The sequence below is a fragment of the Erithacus rubecula genome (genome assembly GCF_903797595.1).
Source record: "Erithacus rubecula genome assembly, chromosome: 2".
Taxonomy (NCBI): Eukaryota; Metazoa; Chordata; class Aves; order Passeriformes; family Muscicapidae; genus Erithacus; species Erithacus rubecula.
The window spans coordinates 104550444-104573746 of NC_136685.1; the positions used below are offsets into that span (position 1 = coordinate 104550444).

At 38.8% G+C, this 23303-nt stretch overlaps 1 protein-coding gene across 8 annotated transcripts in view; it reads right to left on the bottom strand.

Annotated features, from left to right (window-relative positions):
- The window catches only part of PLCB4 (phospholipase C beta 4), a 182301-nt gene that overhangs the window by 39075 nt on the left and 119923 nt on the right, over nt 1–23303 (bottom strand). For 6 of the 8 annotated variants that reach the window (XM_079298538.1, XM_079298541.1, XM_079298540.1 and 3 more), the window contains 14 exons: nt 23024–23081; nt 18219–18327; nt 15264–15474; nt 14573–14666; nt 14337–14416; nt 13806–13890; nt 11114–11204; nt 9916–10011; nt 8754–8854; nt 7043–7078; nt 4307–4448; nt 3571–3655; nt 3228–3352; nt 1389–1440 (listed from right to left, as the gene is read on the bottom strand). In XM_079298538.1, the coding sequence (XP_079154664.1) occupies nt 1389–1440; nt 3228–3352; nt 3571–3655; nt 4307–4448; nt 7043–7078; nt 8754–8854; nt 9916–10011; nt 11114–11204; nt 13806–13890; nt 14337–14416; nt 14573–14666; nt 15264–15474; nt 18219–18327; nt 23024–23081 (1365 nt within the window). The remainder of the gene's footprint in view (nt 1–1388; nt 1441–3227; nt 3353–3570; nt 3656–4306; nt 4449–7042; nt 7079–8753; nt 8855–9915; nt 10012–11113; nt 11205–13805; nt 13891–14336; nt 14417–14572; nt 14667–15263; nt 15475–18218; nt 18328–23023; nt 23082–23303) is intronic. The other 2 variants (XM_079298543.1, XM_079298537.1) reach the window with 1 other exon arrangement.

Consider the following 23303-nt stretch of genomic DNA (forward strand, 5'->3'; position numbering starts at 1 on the left):
TTTAGACATTAAAAAATGCTAGAAAAATTCCAGGGGAAAGAATGTCAATGTTTTCACCCATATTTAAAAATAACGTGGTTTCTGTTTGAAAGTAATATTACTCCTTTTTCTTCCATTAAAAATGTTTTTCTTTCACTAGAAAAGTGATTTCTTAATATTTTGTTGACTTAAAGTAGGTCTGGGGCAGAATGGAACTAACTATCCTTAGCCTCTGTTTCCAGCCCACTGAAATAAAAAATACTGAAATGATCTTGTTTTATCAGCAAGAAAGCTGCAAGTCTCAGAAAAGAGGAGTACAGGCAGAAGGAAAATGTTCAGTATTTCTTTTCTGTCACTGAAACACCACCACATTTACAATGCAGATCAAATTATTACCATGCACCCCTGCTCCATTGTTATCAAAAAACTGATGTAAGAATCCAGGACTTTAGTTGATAATTTTGCCTGTCCTTCAGAGAATTTGGCAAAAGGAAGCATATACTCTTTTACTAAGCTGGTGGATCCAACAAGAAATGAACCAAACTAAGTAAGCTTTAGTTTTCTTCTATTCTTGTTATTTTGATGGAAATTGCAGAGACTGCACCTTTGTCAAAGCCAAGAGGCTCTTTTGGAATGCTCACAACTGCAATAAGTAATGGAATGGCCAAGCATTGTGTGCCCCTTCTGCAAATGAGGAATTTTACCAAGTCCATCTACTCAGATTTTCTTTCTGAATAAGATCTGCAGTAGTAAAAGAGTAGTTCCTTCCCAGAAGAGTTTGCAGATTCTCATGTGTTTCTGGACTGTCATTTCCTGTGATTCATTAAACTCCTTTTCTCCTGGTGTTAATGATCAGACTGTCCTATTAAGGTCTATGCTCAACATTTGAAAAAAATCTATCAGCATCACCTGAACATACTTTGTCATGTAAAAATCATGAGCAAGAGCTTAGATGAAACACTTCAGTATTCTCTGTGAAATCTGTGCTCCAATTAAGAGTACACAGATTAAAAATATGTTCCCTATGCATTCAGATTCCACTTGTCCAAGTACATTTGGCAATTCTGTGAACTGTGCAATGAATCTCCATGCTGAGGCATATCTTCAAAGAAAGGCTGAGAACAGAGGGTGGAGATGTATTTCAATAACTGTGTACAGTATTCATGATCTTCATAATATGAACACAAAGCCTCTTCCATCTCGTTTAAAAACTGAGCACAATTAAAAGCATATTCATTAGATTACCTCCTTATGGGGGACCAATTCTCCCTGAACTCTGTTAATTTCTACTCTTCACCTAGCATTCAATTTTCCTTTTGTAACACATAGTTAATGGTGGCAAAATTTTATTAAAACCTTAGTAAGGGACTCCGAGACACAGTGACAACAGTTTAAATCATATTACTCACCCACATGATCCATTATACTCAAATTTTCCTTGATTCAACTGCATTGCTAAATCTGCCAAGAGAGAAAATTTACTAACTTTATTGCTGAATAATACAAATCATGAACAAGATCAAAAAATAAGACTGTTTTCCAGAACAATAAGTTTGAATAAAAATTTAATTTAATGCATATAAAATCCACATCTAAATAGAAGGAAGCAACAGGAAAACTTCATATTTTTTCACAGGAGTAACAGCTTTACCAAGCACACTGAAGTCCATGCTGTGCTTAGGAAACAGTCCTTCCCTGAATTCAAAAAAATTCATAACCTCAGAATAAAAAATATACTAGAGGAGACATCCTTGAAGAATGTATTCTGTCACAATGACAAGTACCTCTGATGAAGCTCTCTGTAGCCTGATGTTTTAAAGTAGATCAGGTGCATGTCTCACTTGACATGCATGTCTTTCTATGGACTCAGTTGAATAAAATACCACACAAACAAACTCCAAAGATCACAGCAGCATTGCTTAGTTTCAACATTTAAAAGCAAGTGAGTTTTAGTGAGTGCATTATTACAGCACTTTTACAGAAAGATGTATCATAAACATGTAACAACCTCCCTCTCATCCAACCCTCTCCAGAACTCTGTAAAAAATGAAATGTTTTCCTGCAGGTTTCTGTTTCTCTGGTTTAGCAACAAAACAGATATTTCCCTCACCCAACTATATCTCCAAAGGGGATAAAATCTATTCTGTTGGTGCTCTGATACACAAAATAAAGATTGTCATGTGCCCATACCAGTTATTACTGGAGTTACTGGGCAGCTGTAACTTTTACTTCCTCGATCATCATCTTGACAGCACAGCTGGATCACAGAAGAGGAACACAGGAGAGTTGCTCACTTGCACTTAGACAATTACTACTCTTAATTTACAACATAAAGGGGTTGGGAAGGACATGCAGTGGGCAGAAGCAGTGCTGGGAGCAGAGTGAGGCTTGTATTTCTGCTCCAGCCTCCCTGTCATGTCCAGTGGAGTGCTCTACAAGCAGCATATTCCAGTGTATCCCTTCTGCCTCCTCAGCTGGTGAAACTGGGGCACAGCTTTGCAGGACAGAATTCAGGGGATGACCATGAGGAGTGTCTGCAGTACCAAAGACAATGTTCAGGGAGGGGGAAGCAAGCACAAAACCACTGCCACATCTAGAAAAAGGCAATGGGAAATAGGTCTGTTATAAATATGACTGAGGACATATCTAGATAAATTTAAAAACCCAATCAAAACAACATAGAAGCTTGCTCTGCTATACTCATGCCTTCACTGAACAGGAACAATGCATCTCCTCTCAGATCACTCTGTGGAGAGGCATTTCCATTCCCTGGCATCATCCTCTCAGCTGGGATCTCAGATCCATGCTCTGCTGCTGAGCATATGACTCCTAACACTTCACAATGACTGGTCTAGAAATTCATTTGTCACACAGTCATTACTTTTTACCATCTTAATCTGTGCACTCCATCTTTGCTTTGCAGACATGCACCCAACTGTGCCAGAGCTGTGTTTTGTGAAAGCACTGATTTCCCTGTAATTAACACTTTTTATTAATAAAAACCATTTCTGTGAGAAGATGCAGTTCTCCATTATTTTTCCATAAAAGAGGACTGAATTTTCCTTCTGTGCATGGCTTTTTTTTTTTATTGCTCCTTGTCTTACGCTTCTGTAATTCCACCCCGCTGTATTATTTAGCCATATGTCTGTTTCCTCAAAAAATGCCAGAAGCAAATCCATGGCATCTGTTTGAGAGCTACTGCCCAAGCCATTCTTTAGGATTGAGGTTCACTGGTCGTTGCTGCCTACCTGGGGTCTGATAGTTCAGTGAGACCATCTGGCAGCCAGCGTTCCAGAAAATTTGAGGCATGTAATTACTGGAATCCACACGGCCTCCCTTTGGGTATATCCGACTCATTTGTCGTTTGTTGTAACTATAGAATTGATCAAGGAAAATGAAACAAAAACATCATAGAAATGTAGAGTCATGAGCTGGTATCTTCAGTATTTCAATATCAAAACACACTTCTTATGTTAATCTCACTGTTTGTCCTTCCATGAGGTATTTCCTCTTTTCCTTTCTAAGTCTAGAAAGGTGCACTGGTTTATTTTAGGGTTGGTAGAAAAGAGGGATGAGCAGGTGAAAGGATACTTCACAAACTCAATGGCATGAGTCTTCAAATACCCTAGTCCAACTGATTCATTGAAAGAGGACATGTTGTGGTGAATATTACGTTCTAGAAAGAAAAGACAAGACATTTTAAAACACCTCTGTAATGACGAATCACAGCTCTAAATCATGCACTATAACAGCAGGACACAGCAATTCTTGGTCTCTTTCCCCATTATCTATTACTCATGTAATCAAATTACAGTGATAAGAAATTTCATAGAAACAAATTACAGTGATGAGAAATTTCATAGTATTTCTGACTCACTTTTCTGTTTCACTTCTTGGGAAATAAACAAAATTTTCATTTTTCATTTAGGACAATATTGTTATTCAGAGCCTGCACTGTGTGGTAGATAAGGCAAACCAACATTATATTTTCTGGTGTACAGTATCAGCTCACTGCTGACCACTGTGACAGTTGTGCTCACCTTACTGCAGAGAGAGGTGAACTAAAAAAAGCATTTCAGTTGGAAAGGGCCGTGGAATAGAACCTCAAGAGCTTCATATTCTCCCAGTAATTTAGTGACTCCATGTGGATGACTAATGGAATAACATGCTAGCTTTACATTCAAGGAAACAGGTCTACAAACATACTGATGATGGTCATTAAACTACAAAAGTCTTACACCTTTATTTCTAAATTCAGGAAATGTAGAGATTAAAAAACTACCTAGGTTAAGCAAATACTTGTATTTCATTCAACCTTTTATGTTACCTTCTGCTACATCGAAACCTTGAAATTTTACAGGTTGAGCATAGTTGACCATTGTTGATAAATATGGATGTATATTGGTTGTGGCACCTACATATTTGTAAGATGCCATCCACGCTTGTTCATCTTCCACAGTTACTAAACCCTGAAAACACATTAAAAACAACAATCACCATTTCTGTGTGTGAACACTGCTGTTGAGTTTTTTGAAGGTGGGACAAAATCATAGCCAAATCTGAGGAAGGTTAAAGACAGTACAACTTAATCCAAGAAAAGTGGAAGTTTAGTGTTACAAGTTCAAATTTATTTTCTTGCTGATATAAGACTCTCAATGTTACAGGATGCACTCAAGAGGGCTGATGATAGAAAAGCTCCTAAGCAGAGGGTAAATATTACATGAAGTTAGTAGGATAATACTGGGATAAAAGATGAATATGCCAACAGCCTGGACAATGTTGGGAGATAATGAGCCATCTTTGTCAAATAAATTCCAAAAACTGTGATTTAATATTAGAAGTATTTGTGATTTTCTGATAGAATCTCTGTATACTTGGCACTCAGTAGACCTTCTTCAACATCAAAACACAGATAAGTTCCACTGTTAATCTTTGCTAACAGAAGCAAACCAAAATTTAGGAACCACAGCCTTGACTGAAAAAAATAAGAGACACAGTACCAAGTTCATATTCTTATCCACTTAAATTTAATAAAAACCTGAATCCATCACCTATATAAACTTTATTTATAACAGAATGTAGAGTTTTGTACAAGTATCTCATCTGCTGGAAACCCACATCAGGAAGCACTTCTTAATTGGCTCTACCTGTTCAATATTTGCCTTTCCCTAAACCAGTCTGAAACACATTCTTTTCACTTAAATGAAAAAAGGAAAAAAAAAATAATCTCTGTCAACATAAGCAATCTTTGCCAATTCATCATGTTTCTTCCACACATGCATTTTTGGTTGTTCCACTAGTTCCAGTGAACCAGTGACCAAAAATCTGACTGTAGGCTGACAAGTGATCTGCTGGGAGGTATGAAGGTATACAACCATTCTTGCAGTGCTGCTTTTAATTTTCAGCCTGAAGCTTGTGCTTGTCTCATTATTGACTCAGGAAATCGTCAATAAGAGGAAGAACTACCAAGCCCTTTCTGGGCTTGGAGGAAAATGGAATTCACAAAACCTACCCTACTGCAACTCATTTTCTCCCTGAGATGGGAGAGCAGGGGGAAAGTGAACCCACTTGCCAGCATTATGGCACCTCTGCCTGCCAGGCAGTGCAGACACATCTCAAAGAATGAAAACCATGTGAAGTGGAACCATTTATGCCTTGGTATGAGATGATTATAGTCACAAGGAACACAATTTTCTGACTGCATAGAATTACTGACTTAGCAGAATGAGTCCAGGTACACATTGTTGTATGTGCATTTTAGACTGAATTTAACTTCCAGCAGCCTGTGAAATCAAACTGACACCATGTTTTAATGGTGATCATCAGGGCTCAACCCAGCTGCTTTTCAGAAATGTGCATATTGAGAGTTCACAGATCTGATCCCAAAATATGCCAAACAGAGCATCCCATGTAAGTAGAAAACAGCCTTTTTTTTTGTTTTGTTTTGTTTTAGGTCAATAGCTATTAATAGAGCCTAGGTCAAATTCAGGCAAAATTTACTCAGTGAAACCAGTTCTTTTCAGTGTCTTAACTCCTGAAAGGCCACTAACTCACAAAGAACTGATTACCCATCTTCTAAAATCCAATTCTTTAAAGTGCCTCCTGTTGACTGCTCAGAACAGCTAATCATATCTGACTATCTTGATCCATCCACACCTACAACTGAAGGAACCACAGTGAAAAAAGAGTCAAAGGGATTATGATGCCTCAGTGCTCAGGCAAAGGTACCCTGCACGTACAGCTCTGTTAGAGACACTTTGGCTTAAAGACAATGTCCCAGGGCAATGTACTTGCCATTGATTTTATCTTATTCCCTTGCAGACCCTTAATTTTTACAGTAGGGCTATACCTCACACTCTTCACAACTTTAAAACTATGAGTTAAGAAAGGGGTAAGGATGGGATGTTTCTTAAAGTCTACAGAAACAAAGGAATGGTTACAACAGAACACAACCCTTTTAGGGGATAGAGAAGACAAGGGGGAAAAATTGATCTCTGTATTATTTACACCTCCCCATCCCTCAATAAAAGAAGCAGAACCCACTTAGAAAACAACACAGACTGAAACAAAGTGTGGTTATGAACAGGGGCAGCTTGAATGAGAGAAGAGGAGAAGAGTGGAAAGAGGTGGGAAGAGTTTTACAGAAGGGATTCCTGGGAGAAGATAAATGCAGAAGTCCCAAGGGAAAGCAAATGGAAGAAAGAGAGAGGAAAACAAAGGGCAGTCAGGGTAAGGGCAGAGGATAAAATAAAGCAGGGATGGTACATCTCAACACCATTCAGAGAGCTAGTTTTCCAGGCATGACATTGGAGACTGAGATCAGATACTTCTAAGCAGGCAAAGGTCATGCACTCCTGTCTGTCCCCAGATTTTCTGATAGCCCTGATCCCAGTATGAAAGTATAGCAGAAGAAGCCCTAGAGGACAAAAGGAGGTAGAGTCACTTTCAAAAATAGGTGCAGTGAAACTCAGCATAAAATTGTTAAAGCACCGAGAATGCATGGTAAGTAATATGAATGTTATATATAAAGCAATAAAATAAACTACATTACATCCTGTGTCACCTTTTTATTGTTTTCTTGCTCAGAATCTTCAACAGCCTAAGGGGAAAAAAATATATATACATTACCCAAAGAAAAAGCAATAGGAAACACTCACAATAAGGAGCAAAAATCCTAAAAAAATTAATGCATTTAGCAAAAAATAAACCCTTTTCCACCTTCCTGCATGGCTCATCTGTCCCATTCACTTTCAAAAATTTGTAGTCTATTCCAAATTTGGGTACACAAGATCTGAAACTCAGCCATGGGAATAGGATGAAGGATGCCAGACAGTTAAGCCTAAACCAGAGCTGTCACTAAATGCTAGGGACAGAAAGCTTCAAGGAAGAATGAAAGAATAACACACCCAGACAAAGATACCACAATAAAGACCATCTGATCTGGATCTACAAACTGCCAGGCTCAGAAAACTGAGGGTTAAGAGTGCTGCAAACTGTGCTTGAAATGTCCACATTGGAGAAGGCTTGCCTGAAGATGTTATTTGCAATGGACCAGTCTGGTGTCTGCCTTCAGTTAAAAGCTACCAGTACTAAGAATCTTGGATAAATATTGTCTTGTACATTCCTACAAAATAAATATCAAGTCACTGATCAGCAAAGAAGCAGAGAAGTTACCCAAGGATGTGCTGAGGATGAGCAACTAATCTGGGGGGGGAAAAAAATCCTCAAAACAACAACAACAACAAACTACCCAACCAAAACACCCCAAAACATTCAGATAGCTAAGGACCAGCTGACTTAGTAAATGAAACTTCCCTAAAGCAAAGAAGTGAAATGATACTCCAGTGGAAGGATCTATAAAAGTCCTGAAGAAGCAAAGTTGTTGAAGAGATACACAGAAAGGAGGTCTGATGTCTCTGGTACTGCTATTTTCCACACCTACACTTCTGTCTGGAGAAAGATCCAAAGGAAACCAAGCAGGAGGGAAGAAGTGGCCAAAACACTTGAGTGACAGAGGAACATGATCTGATAAGGTACCTCAGCCCTCACATGTGGGCTTTTCTCTGGAGGAAGCAGCACTAATGCCTTCACTGCCAGAGCAGCTTAGTTGTGAATTCCAATATTCTGTATCTAATTACCATCAACTAATATTGAAGTTACTGAGCACAGACTGATAAATTGTAATTGTCAGGTATAAGAGCAATAAAGAACTCTTTCCCAGTGTGCCAGCTGGCTGCCTGATAGAGCCCCCCTGCCACACCACCCCACTGGGAATTATTATCCTGTTTTGCCTACACTGCTGGAGGTGGAAGAGAGAACCTACCCTAAGGGGTAACCATGAAAAATGATGCAGGAAAACCCTGCAGTGAAGACACAGAATGCAGCCCTGCAAAAATACTGCTGAGCAGGAAAGCTGATGTTCCACCTCTCACTAGGATTCTGCACCTGAGATGCAAAGTAAAATATCAGAAGCAGGAGCAGGAAACTGTTTGTTGCCTTTAATTAGGATTTCTACTTAAATCCTCCACTTGTATACTGTTCCCTACATACTGATTCTGTTTCTATTATGAGTATATCCTAACTGAACAAGGGGAGAGTATTTTTGGCTACAAAGCCTTGTGTTCTCATGAACCTAAAGGTAAGGGGCAGCTGATGAAGATCTCAGGTTTGAATCTTCCAAGAAGTGCTCTGATGTTTCCACAAAGCAGAGTGCCCTTTGCAACAACCTCCATGGAAAGTTTTCATAAAAATATATATGAAAGAAGTAATCCCACCTTTTTGACACTGATGGCAACAGCTTCTTTTTGACTGTAATCATCCACAGTAAGGTCACTTCCAAATTTGTACTCAGGATGAGCTTCTTCTTCCTGGTCAGCTGCACAGAAAACAAAAAGAATCAGTGCAAAACCCACAGCAACTGCTGTTTTCTTTGCAAGGCATGAAACAAATGACAGCTGAATTCAGAGGTTTGGGATTGGCATTATTTTTAAAACAATAATAAAACCCAAGGTATTAGATTTCTAAGAGTTAGTTAACTGTTTCCAAATTACAGCTAAGGCCTGGTCCTGAGATGGCTATTAAGAGAAATTTTATTTGCTGTATTTTTGAAGTAATCAGTATTTTGCTTTGCAAAGGTGTAAAAAGAAAAAGGCAATAGCTTTGGGAAATAACAAGAACTGATGACAGAGTTCTTCAAATACAGATCTAAGGAGATGCCAGTGGCCAAGCTTCTTGAGTGCATTGTCAGACTCCTTTTGTATCCCCAACACAGGGAAATGTTCTCATTTGCTTTTAAGGTGATTTGCCATTAGAACCTACAGTACTCAAAGCTAAAAAAAAAAATATGTAAAATAGCTGGTAGTCTAAAACTGGGATATTCACTATGACACAGGTGACAGGCCAGTCCTTTGGTTCAGACACTTGCAGGCAGTGGGTGACTTACATCCTCTGAAGGTGGACATTTAAAACAGACAGGGTGGATCACACCTTAAATATGTGTATTTTTCTCTGCTGGCAACATCTCTGGCTCAGAGCTGGACATTTACACTGAGGATAACTGAGGTTTGGCAAGAAAAATTCTACCCCTCATTTTATCCTTATAAAGTATAATGCAATAACCCCCTCTGATGTTGACACAAGTGTTAAACATAGTGACAACATATGTTTTCAAAACAAAGATCACAACTTCTTAGCCTCTCTCTCACAGACAGAATTGAAAATCTGACTTGGTTGGTGCTCTAATAAAACTTCTGAACAGTAAATGGAAGCTAAAATTGTCTGGGATGAGCTGGCAAGGCTGGGGTCTGTACAAATGGTGCTGCACTGAGCCCAGACCTGCTGCTGCTGCCACAGACCACAGGTATGTTGCTTAGGAGCACTCAGCCCACTGATCTACCACAGGCAATGTCTGAGAGCCCTTCTCCAGGAAATCCTTACCACTTTCTATTTCTTCTTCATTATCATCCTCCAGGATATTTACAGGAGCAGCAGTTTCCCCAGCCTCCATCATCTTTTTCAGAGCATCAAGCTGTTCTGTTAATATGAAAAAAATAAAATTAAATTAGTCATGACATGAACACTTTGTAGCACAAAGAAATACAAGAGAACCATCACAAATGATTCTCTGATCCTTAGATCTATTTCTATTTAATGAGTCCTCTGACTCTTCAGTTGGTAATAACATTTTACAAGTAGCATCAATAAACACAGACTGTTATTGGATCTGAAAAGTGGTCAGTAAGGGCTGTGTCCAAAACTCACTGAAGTCAAGGAAAATATTTCACAGAAGCACAGAGTCAATTAGGTTGGAAAAGGTCTCTGAGGTTGAATCCAATCTCTGATTGAACCACTCCCTTTGCCAACCAAAGTGGTTGAGTGTCACACCCAGTCTTTTCTTAAACACCTCCAGGGACAGTGATTCCACCACCTCCCTGGCAGCCCATTCCAATGTCCAATCACCCTTTCTGTGAAGAAATTCCCCCTAAATTTCAAAGGTCTTTGGAGCAAGCACATTACTTCCTCACAGAATAAACAGACAGCTGTGTCTTCAGTGCTTGATCCATGCAAAGTGCTTGGATTTTCAATTGTGTTTCTATATGCATCTCAGTTAGACAGGAGGAGCACAGCCATGTGTGACTGAAGCCAGCACAAGGTCTGGGTGCTTATCTTTGAATGGAGAAGGACCAGGGTTTATCATTACGGACATACTGGAAACTAATATAGCAACATTATTGTTACTGAAAGAAGATAAGTATCACAACTGGCAACAACAGCAAGAAGAGCAATTTGAAATTCCATTTCATTTCATGCTTATCCTGGAAAAACACAGCAATGCAAACAGACTGGTGTAGGCAGAATTTACAAGAGATTCTATCTGCCTTATATTTTAGCTCAACCAGCAGTCTGATAAAAGTCCCAGGATTACATTTCTGGGTCTGTCTGTGCCTGTGCAGCATGCTGATATGAAGGCCTAGACTGGCACTCACATGAAACACAAGGGCAAACCAAATGTTATTTACATATAATACATATTCTTACAACACTAAAGTACAAACAATCTGGAAACTTTAGTAACAAAGTCTGTTTGTAGTGATCTGGACTTTTGTTTATTTAGTATTTGACAAATGCTACTTACTCTTCTCTACTTCAGGTTTCAGCCTTTTATTCTTTATGAGAATCTTTCTTTTGAGGTCATTAGGAGATGGTAAGGCTTTACCTTGTTCAAGCTGCAAAACAATTCAAAGAAAATGCTTAATAACAACAGCTATGTGGCCTCTCTGTATCCCTGTTTGGGATTTGGATTTTAGGACAGCAATACCAAGGGGCAGGGAACAAGCAGTGCAACCACAGGCACAACCCCAGGTGTGTGGCTGCAGCTACAGAGTTTCCTCTGCTTCTTCCCTATCCCAGAGGGAAGCTGTGCTCAGGTAAAGCTGCTGGATGAAGCCAGCACTCAGGTCTCCAGCCTGTGCCACCCTCAGCTGCACTGCTGTAAACATTTTCCCACCTCTCCTGCCTAGCAGAGGGCATGGATGGTCAGAGGAATTCCTGCTTTACCTCCTTCTCCCCCTGTGGTTCACAGCACAAGACACAGCTTAGCCCACTATCATTTGATCTCTAAATAAGTCACCTTTTATGGTCCCCTCAAGCTGCAGCAAACCAAGTGAGGCAGCTCACACACACTTGGAGAGTGGAAATGGCACTGGGGAATGGAAAACCACCCAGCCCTCAGCTAGGTTATAGGGACTGGTTTTGCCAGTAGGGTCACAAATTCAGTATTTGTCAAAGGGGAAATTTCACACACACACACACACACACACACAAGGAAGTATTAATAAAAGGTTAGCTCCAGTTTGGGGAAGAAGAAAAAATATTATTCAGAAAAAAGTATGAAATCCTCCGATTTAAGCCCCATCACATCATCGAGGATAAGAAACAGAGATTTGGCTAAGGTAATTAGCACCCTCTCCACCTCAGAATATTATTCAGGGAATTGCTGGTATAATCACAGAATATTCTGAGTTGGAAGGGACCCATAAGGATCATTGAGGCAGCTTTGAAGTGAATGGACCATACAGAGATTGAACCCACAACTTGGCATTCTTTGCACCATAACAGACTGGGGTTTTCAGTGAAGCCTAAATAACACAGGAGTAGAAAGTATTTCCATAGATACTGACAATCTTTAGAAGAACTGTCCAGATATTCTTATCTCTTAATCCAAATCTGAGCTAGAGAGAAGCAGCACTTTAGGTGAACAAACAAACAAAAGAAGAAAGCACCATGATTTGAAACCAAATAAAAGCAGTGGAGGTGACAAGTAACAACCCAGAAAAAAAAAAAAGAAAAAAGAAATAAAACCAAAAAAACATTAAAAAACCCCAGAAACCACATCAACTCAACCCCAAGGAGAATGGGTGGAATCCTTGTGGGAGGGTGAGGGTCCTCCACAGCAGCCATGGCTGGCTCAGGCAGGGAGTTTCAGTCTGTTGGATGCAGAGAACACATTTGCTCCCAACAGCACTGGGGCTGTAACTCCACTAGATGTCAGTGCTGCAGAGCTCATTTATGCCAGGCTTCATTCCCAGACAAAGCCATACTGGGATGCCTATTTGGACAAATATTTGCTTTTACTTAAAACCAAATCTGCTTCAGCCAAGCGCCATGTCTCTCCTAAGTCTGTCACCCTCAGTCACCAGCCCAGGTTATCAGGATCCAAAACCTGCATGTTCTGAGCTCCTCCTGCCACCTCTGCAATGTTTGCTTTGTGAGCAGCTTGGAACTGAATTCACCCACGAAGAGGAAAGGCACAGAATGCAGAAGGCTCAGGAGTTCTACAGACAGACTAAATACTAGGCCCTGAGGTAGAGGCATGGCAGATTTTGGCCAGCTCTATTTTAGACTTCCCAGAGAGCTGCTGGAAGTTTTTTGTGAGGGATGTGGCCACAAACATCACAGGGGGACACTGCAGGTTAAATTCTTTGGGATGCACTTTTCAAGGCATTCACCAAGCCCTGTGTGCTGCTGTCCCTGCAGCAGGCAGGGAAAGCCAGGAAGAGCAAAGCTCCAGGGTTGCTAATGCCAGGGCCACTGGAAGGCAAGGCAGAGTCCTCCTGGCAGCACAGAGCATCTGCAGGCTTTGGGTGAGTGCTGGCACACACTGAGCTTGCTGTAAGGAACAAGGGAGGGCTGGAGGAGGAGCAGCAAGAGCTGTGTAACAAGCTGAGTCTCAAATACTGTGTTTGTGAAGGAGTGGCTGTTGTTATCTCCTGCCATGCAGGAGAGTGAAGTGCATGCAGATTACATTGCACTCCATAGCCCAAATGAGCCTGCAGGAAACTTGTGGTGCTTAATTTAATTCTTAATGCAGTAGTGGGGCCACCTAGACTGCAGGACATTACCTGGGGCATGAAACTGCAATGTGCAGCTGAATGAAGAGCTTTCTTCAGTTAAGACAATGCAATTTGTAATTGATTGTTATAATGAATTGTTTTTAAACAGTGACTGGCAATTTCAGAGTGAGGTATGACCTACAAAGACAATGTATGTGGTGTTTTTTATATAGGTGCTGATATTATGTCACACATCAAAGGGGTGGAGGGGGGGATTTCCTGCTTGCCAGAGCCCTGTACAGAGAGATTAAACAAAACAGATAAAGACAGGTTTGTACCAAATAGCACAGCCACCCAAAACCACTAGTCATTTCTGAAAGCACAGACTGCCAGTGAACAGCACTAAAGGTGATATGATCTCAGTTTATCACCTCTTTTAAATAAATTAATACAAAAAAAAAAAAAAGAAAAGGGAACTGGCAAAATGCAACATACTGGATGTGTTTCTAGAGGCTGCTTCAACAGGAGATCTCCAAAAAGATCTTCACAGTATTTTGACATCTTGTACTGTTGATATTTGCTGGAAAAGATTATGTCTGTTAATTTTTAAATATAAAAAAGAAATTACTATCACTCAGCACAAAAGAATAATACTAAGTAATGTAGTCATCCCAAATTATATACTGCCCACTTTGTTTCAACTGAGAAGTATTACTTTACTGTAATTATGCTGTCAATAAAAGTCTATTATTTGACATAGATGAATTTAACAAGAGCCAAAAAGTAGAATAACTCAATCTCACACAGCTAATGGAACATCCAAATACATTTCACAGCTTTATCACAGATAAAATTATTGCCATTATTAAGCTACATAAAGATGGATTAGTATATTAATGGTATATTAAGTGACATTCAGTATGCCTGCATACCCCCCCAGTTTTCAAGTATCATATCATAGTATTTTAAATTATATCCTCTCTCAGACAATGCACAATTTAAGAATTAAAAATGGGCACTACATACCTGCAGTGATTTTCAAATGAAAGAATTACAGGGTACTCTGATGTAACAAATGCTGTTTCCTTAATGGCCTGAATTACATCCTATAAAAAAGCAACAATAGGACACAACTCAGAAGGGATCAAATGAAAAACATAATAAAAGGGTTTTTTTTATTATCCAGGGGAGGGTACCCTGTTGGATTCTTGTCCAGGGCTACTCCTGGGGTTTGCTGCCAGGTATAGAGGTCAAGCATTTACCTTGAAAAGAATGTCTGTGCACATTGCTTTTCCATGGGTTATTATTGGTTCTTGGTCTTCACCTTTGCCATCCCAACAGTCCAGCTCGACACACCTAAAGATCCAAGAAAAATAAACTTAAGAGTTTTATTAGAGGTGAGCTACCTGGGACATGTTTTAGCAGGGATGGTCAGAGCAGTAAGTTGCAAATAAGTTTTGGGCATTGCACAGCTCTTTCTAAGTTGTACATGTGTTATTTCAGACTTCTATAACTTTGGATATATCACCTTAATTATGGCATGTGTCAGTCAATATATTCTCATCTGGACAATAATGTCTTTAGCACTGTGCTGCTCTTCTTATTCTCATTCTAGTAAGTCAAGAAATTCAGCAGGAAATCATTAATTTCCTGATTCTCATCAACATATAAACTTCATAATTATAAACCAGAAAACTCTCTGAAATTCTTCAGCTGTCATTTTGAGATCAAACTTCTGTTAACTTTCTCACAAACTTCCTCCTTATTTATCAATTTCTACATTCCTCTGCCTGGAGTTATTTTTGTGATAAAAATAAGCTTCTCAAGCAAACACATGTGTTTTCATTTGCCACACTAACATAATGATACATTCAATTGTACAATATATCAACACCAAGTGTTTTCAGTTTAAAGTATTAGATTTACAAATATGTATAATCTCCTGCTTCCAACCTGCATCCAGCCAAAAGCACTTGTCTGTACATCTCCACTGAAGACTTTCCACCAAACTGCCTGCCTGTTAAATATGTATTGTGAGAGGAACTGATGAAATAATGAGCCAGAGGATGGTCCATTTCTTGATACAATTCCAAACGGTCTAAGAAAACTGGGGCATTTTCATCTGACATCAAATATCTGCAAAACCCATCACTGGATATGACACCTGGAAGGAAGGAGAAGGCATGGTAAATAATTACCAGAAATTTAGAATCAACATGACTCAAACCATCTCACAGAGCACAGAACCTGTTATTTGCACAGCTCCAGGCTGCCCAAAATGCAACCAGTCCAAAATTCAGCTGGTGCAAAATGTGCTATTATATTCTCAGATAACCAAATTAAAAATCAGGTGCCTACCAGTTCAACACCAGCACTCACCATCAGCAGAACTAAGGCAGTAAAAGGAGGTGAAGAAGACAAATAAGTAGTGAAATCTCCTCAGAACAGTCCCAACAATTTTAATCTCTGGGACTTTTTGTATCAGAGATTGTGAGCTTGCATGGACTAGGCTTCTATGGTCCTTTCCTCCTGTCTTTCATATTTAGTCCTGTGCTACATGACTGCCAACCAGCTTGTGCAGAGAGTGTTCCCCACAGATAGAAATATGAGGGGATGTGAAAATCTTTGCAGTGGTTTTAGAAAATCTAAAATACCTTCCAGTTTACTGTTTGAAATACATGTTCATACCGTTGTAAATAAGAGCAGAAATCTACAATGAACATGGGACATAAAGGAATTCAGAACACAGAATTCATAACATCTCTCTCTTATCTGTCTGCTGGTCTATGCTCAATAAAGTATAAAAAAATATTAATCAAAAGGTCATTTTTAATGAAACCAAATTAGGAATAATTAGTATGGCAGTATCAGTTTTAAACAGGACAAAAGTCTGGAAAATGAAAGTTATCTGTGACTGGGGAAGAAAGGATTACTCACAAAGAGCTGCTGCAGGGAATGGTTAGCTGGCACTAATTTTGACATTGCTTTCTCTGAAGTAATTTATGAACACTCAGCTATTGTTAAGGCAAGGTTGCAGCAGCCCTATTTTTATTTTCTTTAAGTCTATTTTTCACTTATACAGAGAAGTGGAGTGATATCAGTTTCCATTCTACTCCTAACTTTCTGAAAAAAATCCTCCACTAGGGCTTAAATTTTCAGTGCTTGGTGTCAGCCAGAGGTGAACTGTTCCAGAATGTTTTGACTCAAGCCCTCTCAGCTGATCCTGAGTATGAAAGAAAGGGGGGAAAAGGGAATTTTCCACTTGAAGAATGGTTTTGTTATCACCATGTACTTTAAAGCAGCTGCACAGCATATCTCAGATGCTACATACTCCTGATGCATCATCTTGTAGAGAAATGTCACAGCTGGATGGATGTTCTAGACAGAACACAGCTGAGACCTCAGCAACTTAACAGAGCTCTGTGTGTTCAACAACTCAGACTTTGTAGTTTTGACTTGCACTCACCAGGTGGAAGAACTGGGGTCTGTAGTGTTCTTGAGCAGACTCTGGTTACTGAACTGCCCAGCTTTAACTTGTTCAGCTCTACTCACTCCTGTCATTGAAATGTGACTGAGGAAGAGTCAGCTGCTTATTGCTACTGCCTTTTGTATGTAAGCATTGTTTCTCAAACCACATGATTTAACAAAAGAAAAAAAAAAAAAAGTGTTGTCTTCAACTATTTTGCTCAACAGCAAGGATTTATCTAAGAAGGGCAAAGAAGCTGAAGAGAACAGCCACTGCTGAGATCCCTGGAGGAACACTCAGAGGGGACTTCTACTCTTCTGTTGTTATTCTTCATAACCCCATCCCTGCAAAAGGTTTTCCACTTTTATTGAAAACCTGATAGAAATAAAAGTCAATAAAAGAAACTAAATAATTAGCCATGGTTGATTTTTTCCCCCAATTTTAGATTTATTTCCATCTTCAGAAAATATGTTTTTACACCATCCATTTTAAACAGGTGGCAGCCACATTAGCATCCCTTCCTTGTGTTGAAAAATATTTAAAATACATTAGCACCAAGAATCAAACATGAGTGTCTTTAAAAATTGTAAATATAATGGGATAGAGCTGACAAAAATCAATTAATACTTTGAGAATTTAGTTCATTTAGAGAGGGAGGGAAAAATCTCAGGCTTTACTGGGGGCAGGCTTAGATGCTGCCTCCTTCTCCTTCTGTTGCCTGTTTTCCACATCCCTCATCCACAGAGGTTGAGCAGAGTTGGGTGTATAAATATTTCTACCTTCTTGCATGAACCTAAATGTGAAAGAGGATTCTTGTTAGGATGGGCTTTGAAAAGCTGAATTTTCATTTCTGCATTTTATTTGATCCCAACACAGCTGCTGCAGCAGAATGGGTAAAAACTGGGAACTAAGTTCATCCACTGACATCTCCCACACTCACAGCAGCTCAGATATGAGCAGTCCAAGAATGGCTTGAAGGTACTTCCAGCACCACCTACATTAAATGCCCTGTTCTGAGTAAGGCTGCTGCCCTCAAGCACCAGAGAGAATATATTTTAAGAAGGTGGATGCATAGGGCAATTTCTTTTATTTTTGCACCATATCTGTACTTTGCAGAGCTGTGCAGTCTCTCTGAGACCTTGACCACAGCCACTTGCACGTTGCATTATTACTGGAAGGAGTCTCTGCTGTTCTGTGTCTACTCAATCCCATCCTCTTTTCCATCAGAATATGTAGCCACATTCTAATCTGGAGCAGGGTAATAATCATAAAAAAATCTTATTTTGAGGGGGAAGTATTTTTTTCAGCAGACCAGTTTCCTAGACAAATGCTTGTCCCCAGACCACAGGGACTGCAAACACCCTTTAAAAAGTCTGAATGCTTCAGAACAAATTCCCCAAATGCCTAAATCCAGTGATCACTGAATTCCCTCCCCCATTTACCTTTCCTCTTCAAGTCTTCATCTGGCTCATATGTCTCGATTATCTGCATTGCTCTTTTTGTGTCATAAAAGGGAAATAAAATTTCATTGAGCCGAGGGTCTCGTTGATGCTAAGGTTAGAAAACAACAGAATTCAGCAAAACAATATAGTGCATGGCTATCATCCAAGAGCATTTCAGTACTGCAGATGAGAAAGAAAGAAGTGGACATTTAAGAAAAAAAAAGAAAGCAGCCCTAAAATTTACAGACTATTCAAAGCAACTTCGGCATTAGGTAGAAAATGAACTTCATCTGTCATAAGAAACCTAGGCAGTTTGATCACAATAATATTTTTAAAAAGAAAAATTCAATGCAATTATACAACTGGTCTTGCTCTTGCTTATTCATGAAAATAATGACTGCACATGGGATCTGTGCAAATGAGATGTTGAAAATAAATAGCTAAACGTCCCTTTGTAAGTTCTCTCTCTAATCCTTTTTTTTTTTTTTTTTGTGAAGTGACTGATGGCATTGTAACCACCTCTGCAAAAATGCAAGTCTTACACAGTATCTAGTATCTACAGCTAAAGCAAAAAAGTAAAATAAAATTATACTATAAATAGAGAATTTGAAATCTGAGTTTAGGAATATACAAGTACTGAATGATTATTTGTGAATTATGGAAACATTGTGTTTTTCACTATTCAAAAACCAGCATAGGTTCATAGAAGAAATATGCACAAGAATTTCACAGCATCATCTCTTCAATTCACAATAATTTACAATACTAGGATTTCATTATATATATCATGTTTAGCTACAATTTAGCAGTGATTTTTAATAGACTAATAAAATTCAGAATTTTATGTTTTCACTTCATAGTGTGCTATGTAACATTTTTTTTTTTCCTCCATGCTGGATTAGAGCTGCACACTGTGTGCCTGATTCTCCATGAAAAGAAAATTAAAACTGGAATTGACGGAGTAGTGGCATGTAAGCAGATGCAACAAAACAAAGAAATAAATATGACTGTGAAAACACTCTTTTACCCCAGAAGATGCACAGTTTCCAAGCTTTAGTTTCAGCAGAATTCAGAGATGTAACAGGCCACCCCCATATTGGCAATCAATAATTTGGAGTGGACAGGATGGTGTTGACATGGCTCACACAGCACCATCAGCATTTGCTGTAATTCCTTATGTGGAAACTTTTTTTGGCTTTTATTTTTTTTTTCAATAAGAAAAGTAATATCCAATCCAATCTCTTTTCTTACAACCAATCCATTGGTGCATGTGCTTGATTAAGTCCAAGAAATTACAACCAATGCCAATTCAATCATGCAATTAAGGAAGGATTTTTCAAGTAATGCTACTGGCAGTCTGCAGCATCTAAACACAGCAAGTTTGTTCAGGCCAGATGGGCTGTTGGGATGCCCCAGTAAAACTCAGATGAAACACCACATGAGAGCAGATGGATGCAGGACATGACTTGCACGGCAGCACACAACAACAACACCACAACACTGGCATGCAACAGTTCCACAGTGACAAATGACAAGGCTTTATGCCATTAGTGACAATACACCACCTCAAAAATTTGTAAGAAATAGCAGGGAAGGTTCTTTGCTCAAGAAAAAGATTCTACCCCACTCCTTTTCTTCTACAGTTAGTAATGAACAAACAGAAGAAAATAAATAGATAAAGCCAAAAGTCTTCTGTTGAGAAAAAGTCCCAGAGTTATCAGAATGAGCTAAGAGCAAAATGTTCTTCCAGTATCAATTCTCCATTGGAACAAAAGTGTATCATTACTTTGTTCACTTTGTTTAAAAAATAAAGTTGGCAACAGATAAAGATCTACTTTTAAAAAGTGATCATGTTCTTTAGTGTCTCTTGGGGAAACACTCTGCACCACAGAGCTTGGTGACACAAAAGCAGATTAAAATTGAAAGTGTGAAATTTCATCTCAAAAGATAACACACCCCAGGACTAATTCTGTATGTGAAACAAAGCTGTGTTTGATTGTTCTGGGTACCCTGCCAGACAGAGCACTCTTACACCAGGCATTCCCTGCCATGTGAGGGTGAACTCACCAAAAACATGGGGAGAAAGGATGCCCAGAGGGTTCTGCAAGGAGACAAAAGCTCATTCAGCCTCCCCAGGCTGCCCCCAGCACCTTGGAGTGGGTACAAACTGAGACATTTGAAAGTTGAAAGAGTGCTAAAACCATTTCTGCCAGAATTTGCCCTGTGAGAGGTGAGAAGGTCCTTTTGGGGGGATGAACAGCTAGGGGATGGAAAGAATGAATGGGAAGGAGAGAGGAAGAGCAAGGAATTGGGAATAGGAAAGGATCTCCCCATAGCTCCCTCCCAAAAGAATGGATGAGTCCTGGTCAGGCCACTGAAAATTCCATTTTCACTGTTACTTGCCTTATTATTTTGTTGATGCAAATGAACTGCAGGAGCAAATCTCAATGGTAGTGATTTCAGTCCCTTTTCTACTATATTTCCCTTTTTTTTCCCCCAAAATTTGACTTTTAAAACAAGAGATCTAGAAAAAAATACTCACTGCACAACAACAATTAAGTTTCTAAAAACTTCCCAGAAGCTTTAATACTGAAACACAATTAAATCACCTGTCAGCTAGCAGCATTTAAAAAATCAAATAGGGACAGGAGTTTGGAAAAACTCCAGGAAAGCTGTGCACTCTCCTCTCACACCCAGTAACATATCCATGCTCTCTTAAAAACCCATAACACTTAGAGCTTCTGCAGCATGCCTTGGAGGTTACTTCAAAATAATTTAAGTTAAAGAGTCTCATGAAGAGTTGCTCTGCCAAGTAACTCCCCTCTCCTATGTAATGATAATAACCTTTTTATATTTGCCAGCAATAGACACCACTGCTAATTGCAGTGTTGGCCAGCTGCCGAGGGGACAGAAATGATCCCATCAGGAGGCACATTCTGGGTAATTTTGTGCCTTTCAAATTATGACCAAAACTTCAAACTTTGTTTGGTGACTAAAGGACCTCCAACACAGAGCAAAGGCATTGGTTTCAGTCACCAGAATGAATGTCCTACTCTTGGAAAAAAAACCAACACTTGAGTAATTTTTCTCGGCTCTGATCTCCAGCTAAAGGGCCAACCACAAGATTTCCAATTGCAAAATGTATTTTGTCAATATGAATGTAGTCAACAAGATGCATTTTCCCCCAAAACTAAGGTTTCTAATTCTGTAAAAAGAACTGCTAAAAATTGAGAGCACAAACACTCAATCTTAATTTTTCAATCAGTTACTGGAGGTAGGGAGTTGTTACAAATGCTGGCAGCTTTTCTTCAGAAGTTTAGGCTACAAGGAACTACACTTATAACTAAAACAATCAGTGATCAATTTTAAAATAATGATAAAATAGTAATTTACCTGAAAAAGAAGAGTGACAATTTAAAAAGTCAGAAACTAACATGGTTTAAAGTGGGGATAGTGCTGTGTGCTTCAAGCAGTAAAATGCATCCAGCACTACAGGTGAACTGGGGGCTGAGGTTCTTTAAAGGTATAATTTGTAATTTAAATCACAACACCATCCTTTCTCTCTCCAATGCAGAAGCAAAAATGACAAGCCTTAGCTCTGACCCTAGCCGTGCAAATATTTAGACAGTGAATTGTGTAAATAGCTGTGATAAAAGGATGTCTTACACAAGTAAGATTAACTTGCCAATAGATATGAACTAAAGCCCCAAGTATGTAACTCTAATTATGTAATCAAACTGTTAATTTTCCTTCTGTCTTTTCTTTTTGAATACCCTTTCTACAAGTAATTCAGGTTTAGTGAGGAGTAAGGCACATGTTTCGTACTGAAAAATAAAATTATATTCTGAATTTGCTATATAGGGAACTTAGAGCTTGGATCTTCATCCTGAAGCAACCAATAAATAAATATATATATATAAAAGATATAAATACTGAACTATAACTAGTAAAACAATTTTAGATGGAGAGGTTTTTTTTGGTAGTGCACCTAAAAACGTCATGGTAAGGTTGGCAGCTTCCCATATTCAAGATGACAATAATCTACTGATACAAAAGCAGGTAGGATGTGTCTGTTTTCTATGGGTGTGTTCTTGTCAAACCCACACACTGCATTTATTGCTGGAATTCCAAATTAGGCAGTTTTCTATAACTTACTGTGCTTTAGGAATAGAAAAGAGCCAATCCTACACTGTTTATTGAACTACTTCACACACTCGTGATGCTTTTAAGAAATACTAAATACTTCTGCCAACAACTGTATTGTGGAAATACAGCAATAAAAATATTTCCTCCTATTCTGAACACATGGTATTTTAAAAATCATATACAAACTCTTAAAATATCCTCTTAGCTCTTAGATTTGTAACAGATTGAAATAATACTGCTGAGGAGAATCAAAACCCTGTTTATAAACGCCTACTCCAGTTTTTCTGCTATTCTGGAAAAACTAGCAGACACATGTAGCTGGGCTTCACAGGTAAAATAATTGCCTGCAATCAAACACTGGATGTATTTTAGTGGAAACTGCATCAAATGTAACAATATATAAAAAGTATTAAACACACAGAACACACACCATAACACAGCAACAAGTAATCAACAGATGCAACTGCAAAGCCAACATGTAGAAAGCACAACACCACACATGGCTGGAGCTGATTTTTGCACCTGGATGTTACCATAATGGAAAGATCAGCAGATCAGAAGCAGAGCAAATAATGGCATGGTGCATGCAATGGAAAGATTGGAAGAAGCAAGCCACTGCAGACAGACTTGTATGGTAGTTAATGTATGAAAAAGCTTACTTCATTTAGAAAGCTCACTAATTGGTCTACCGTTAAATAATCAGTTTTGTCTCCATTGCTGAAAAGGAATTTATTAGAGAATGTAAGTTTTTATACACGATGCTACAGTAGGCATGATTTACATGTTGACATTGTTGACACTTTTAAAACCACCTACTATTTTCTACTTGAAAGTAGTTCTATAATCTCAAAATGAACAGCCACAGAAAATATACTAACTGTCTATGCTTGGCACAGTATGTCTCCCTCAACATATCTTCCTATCACTGAACAAACATTA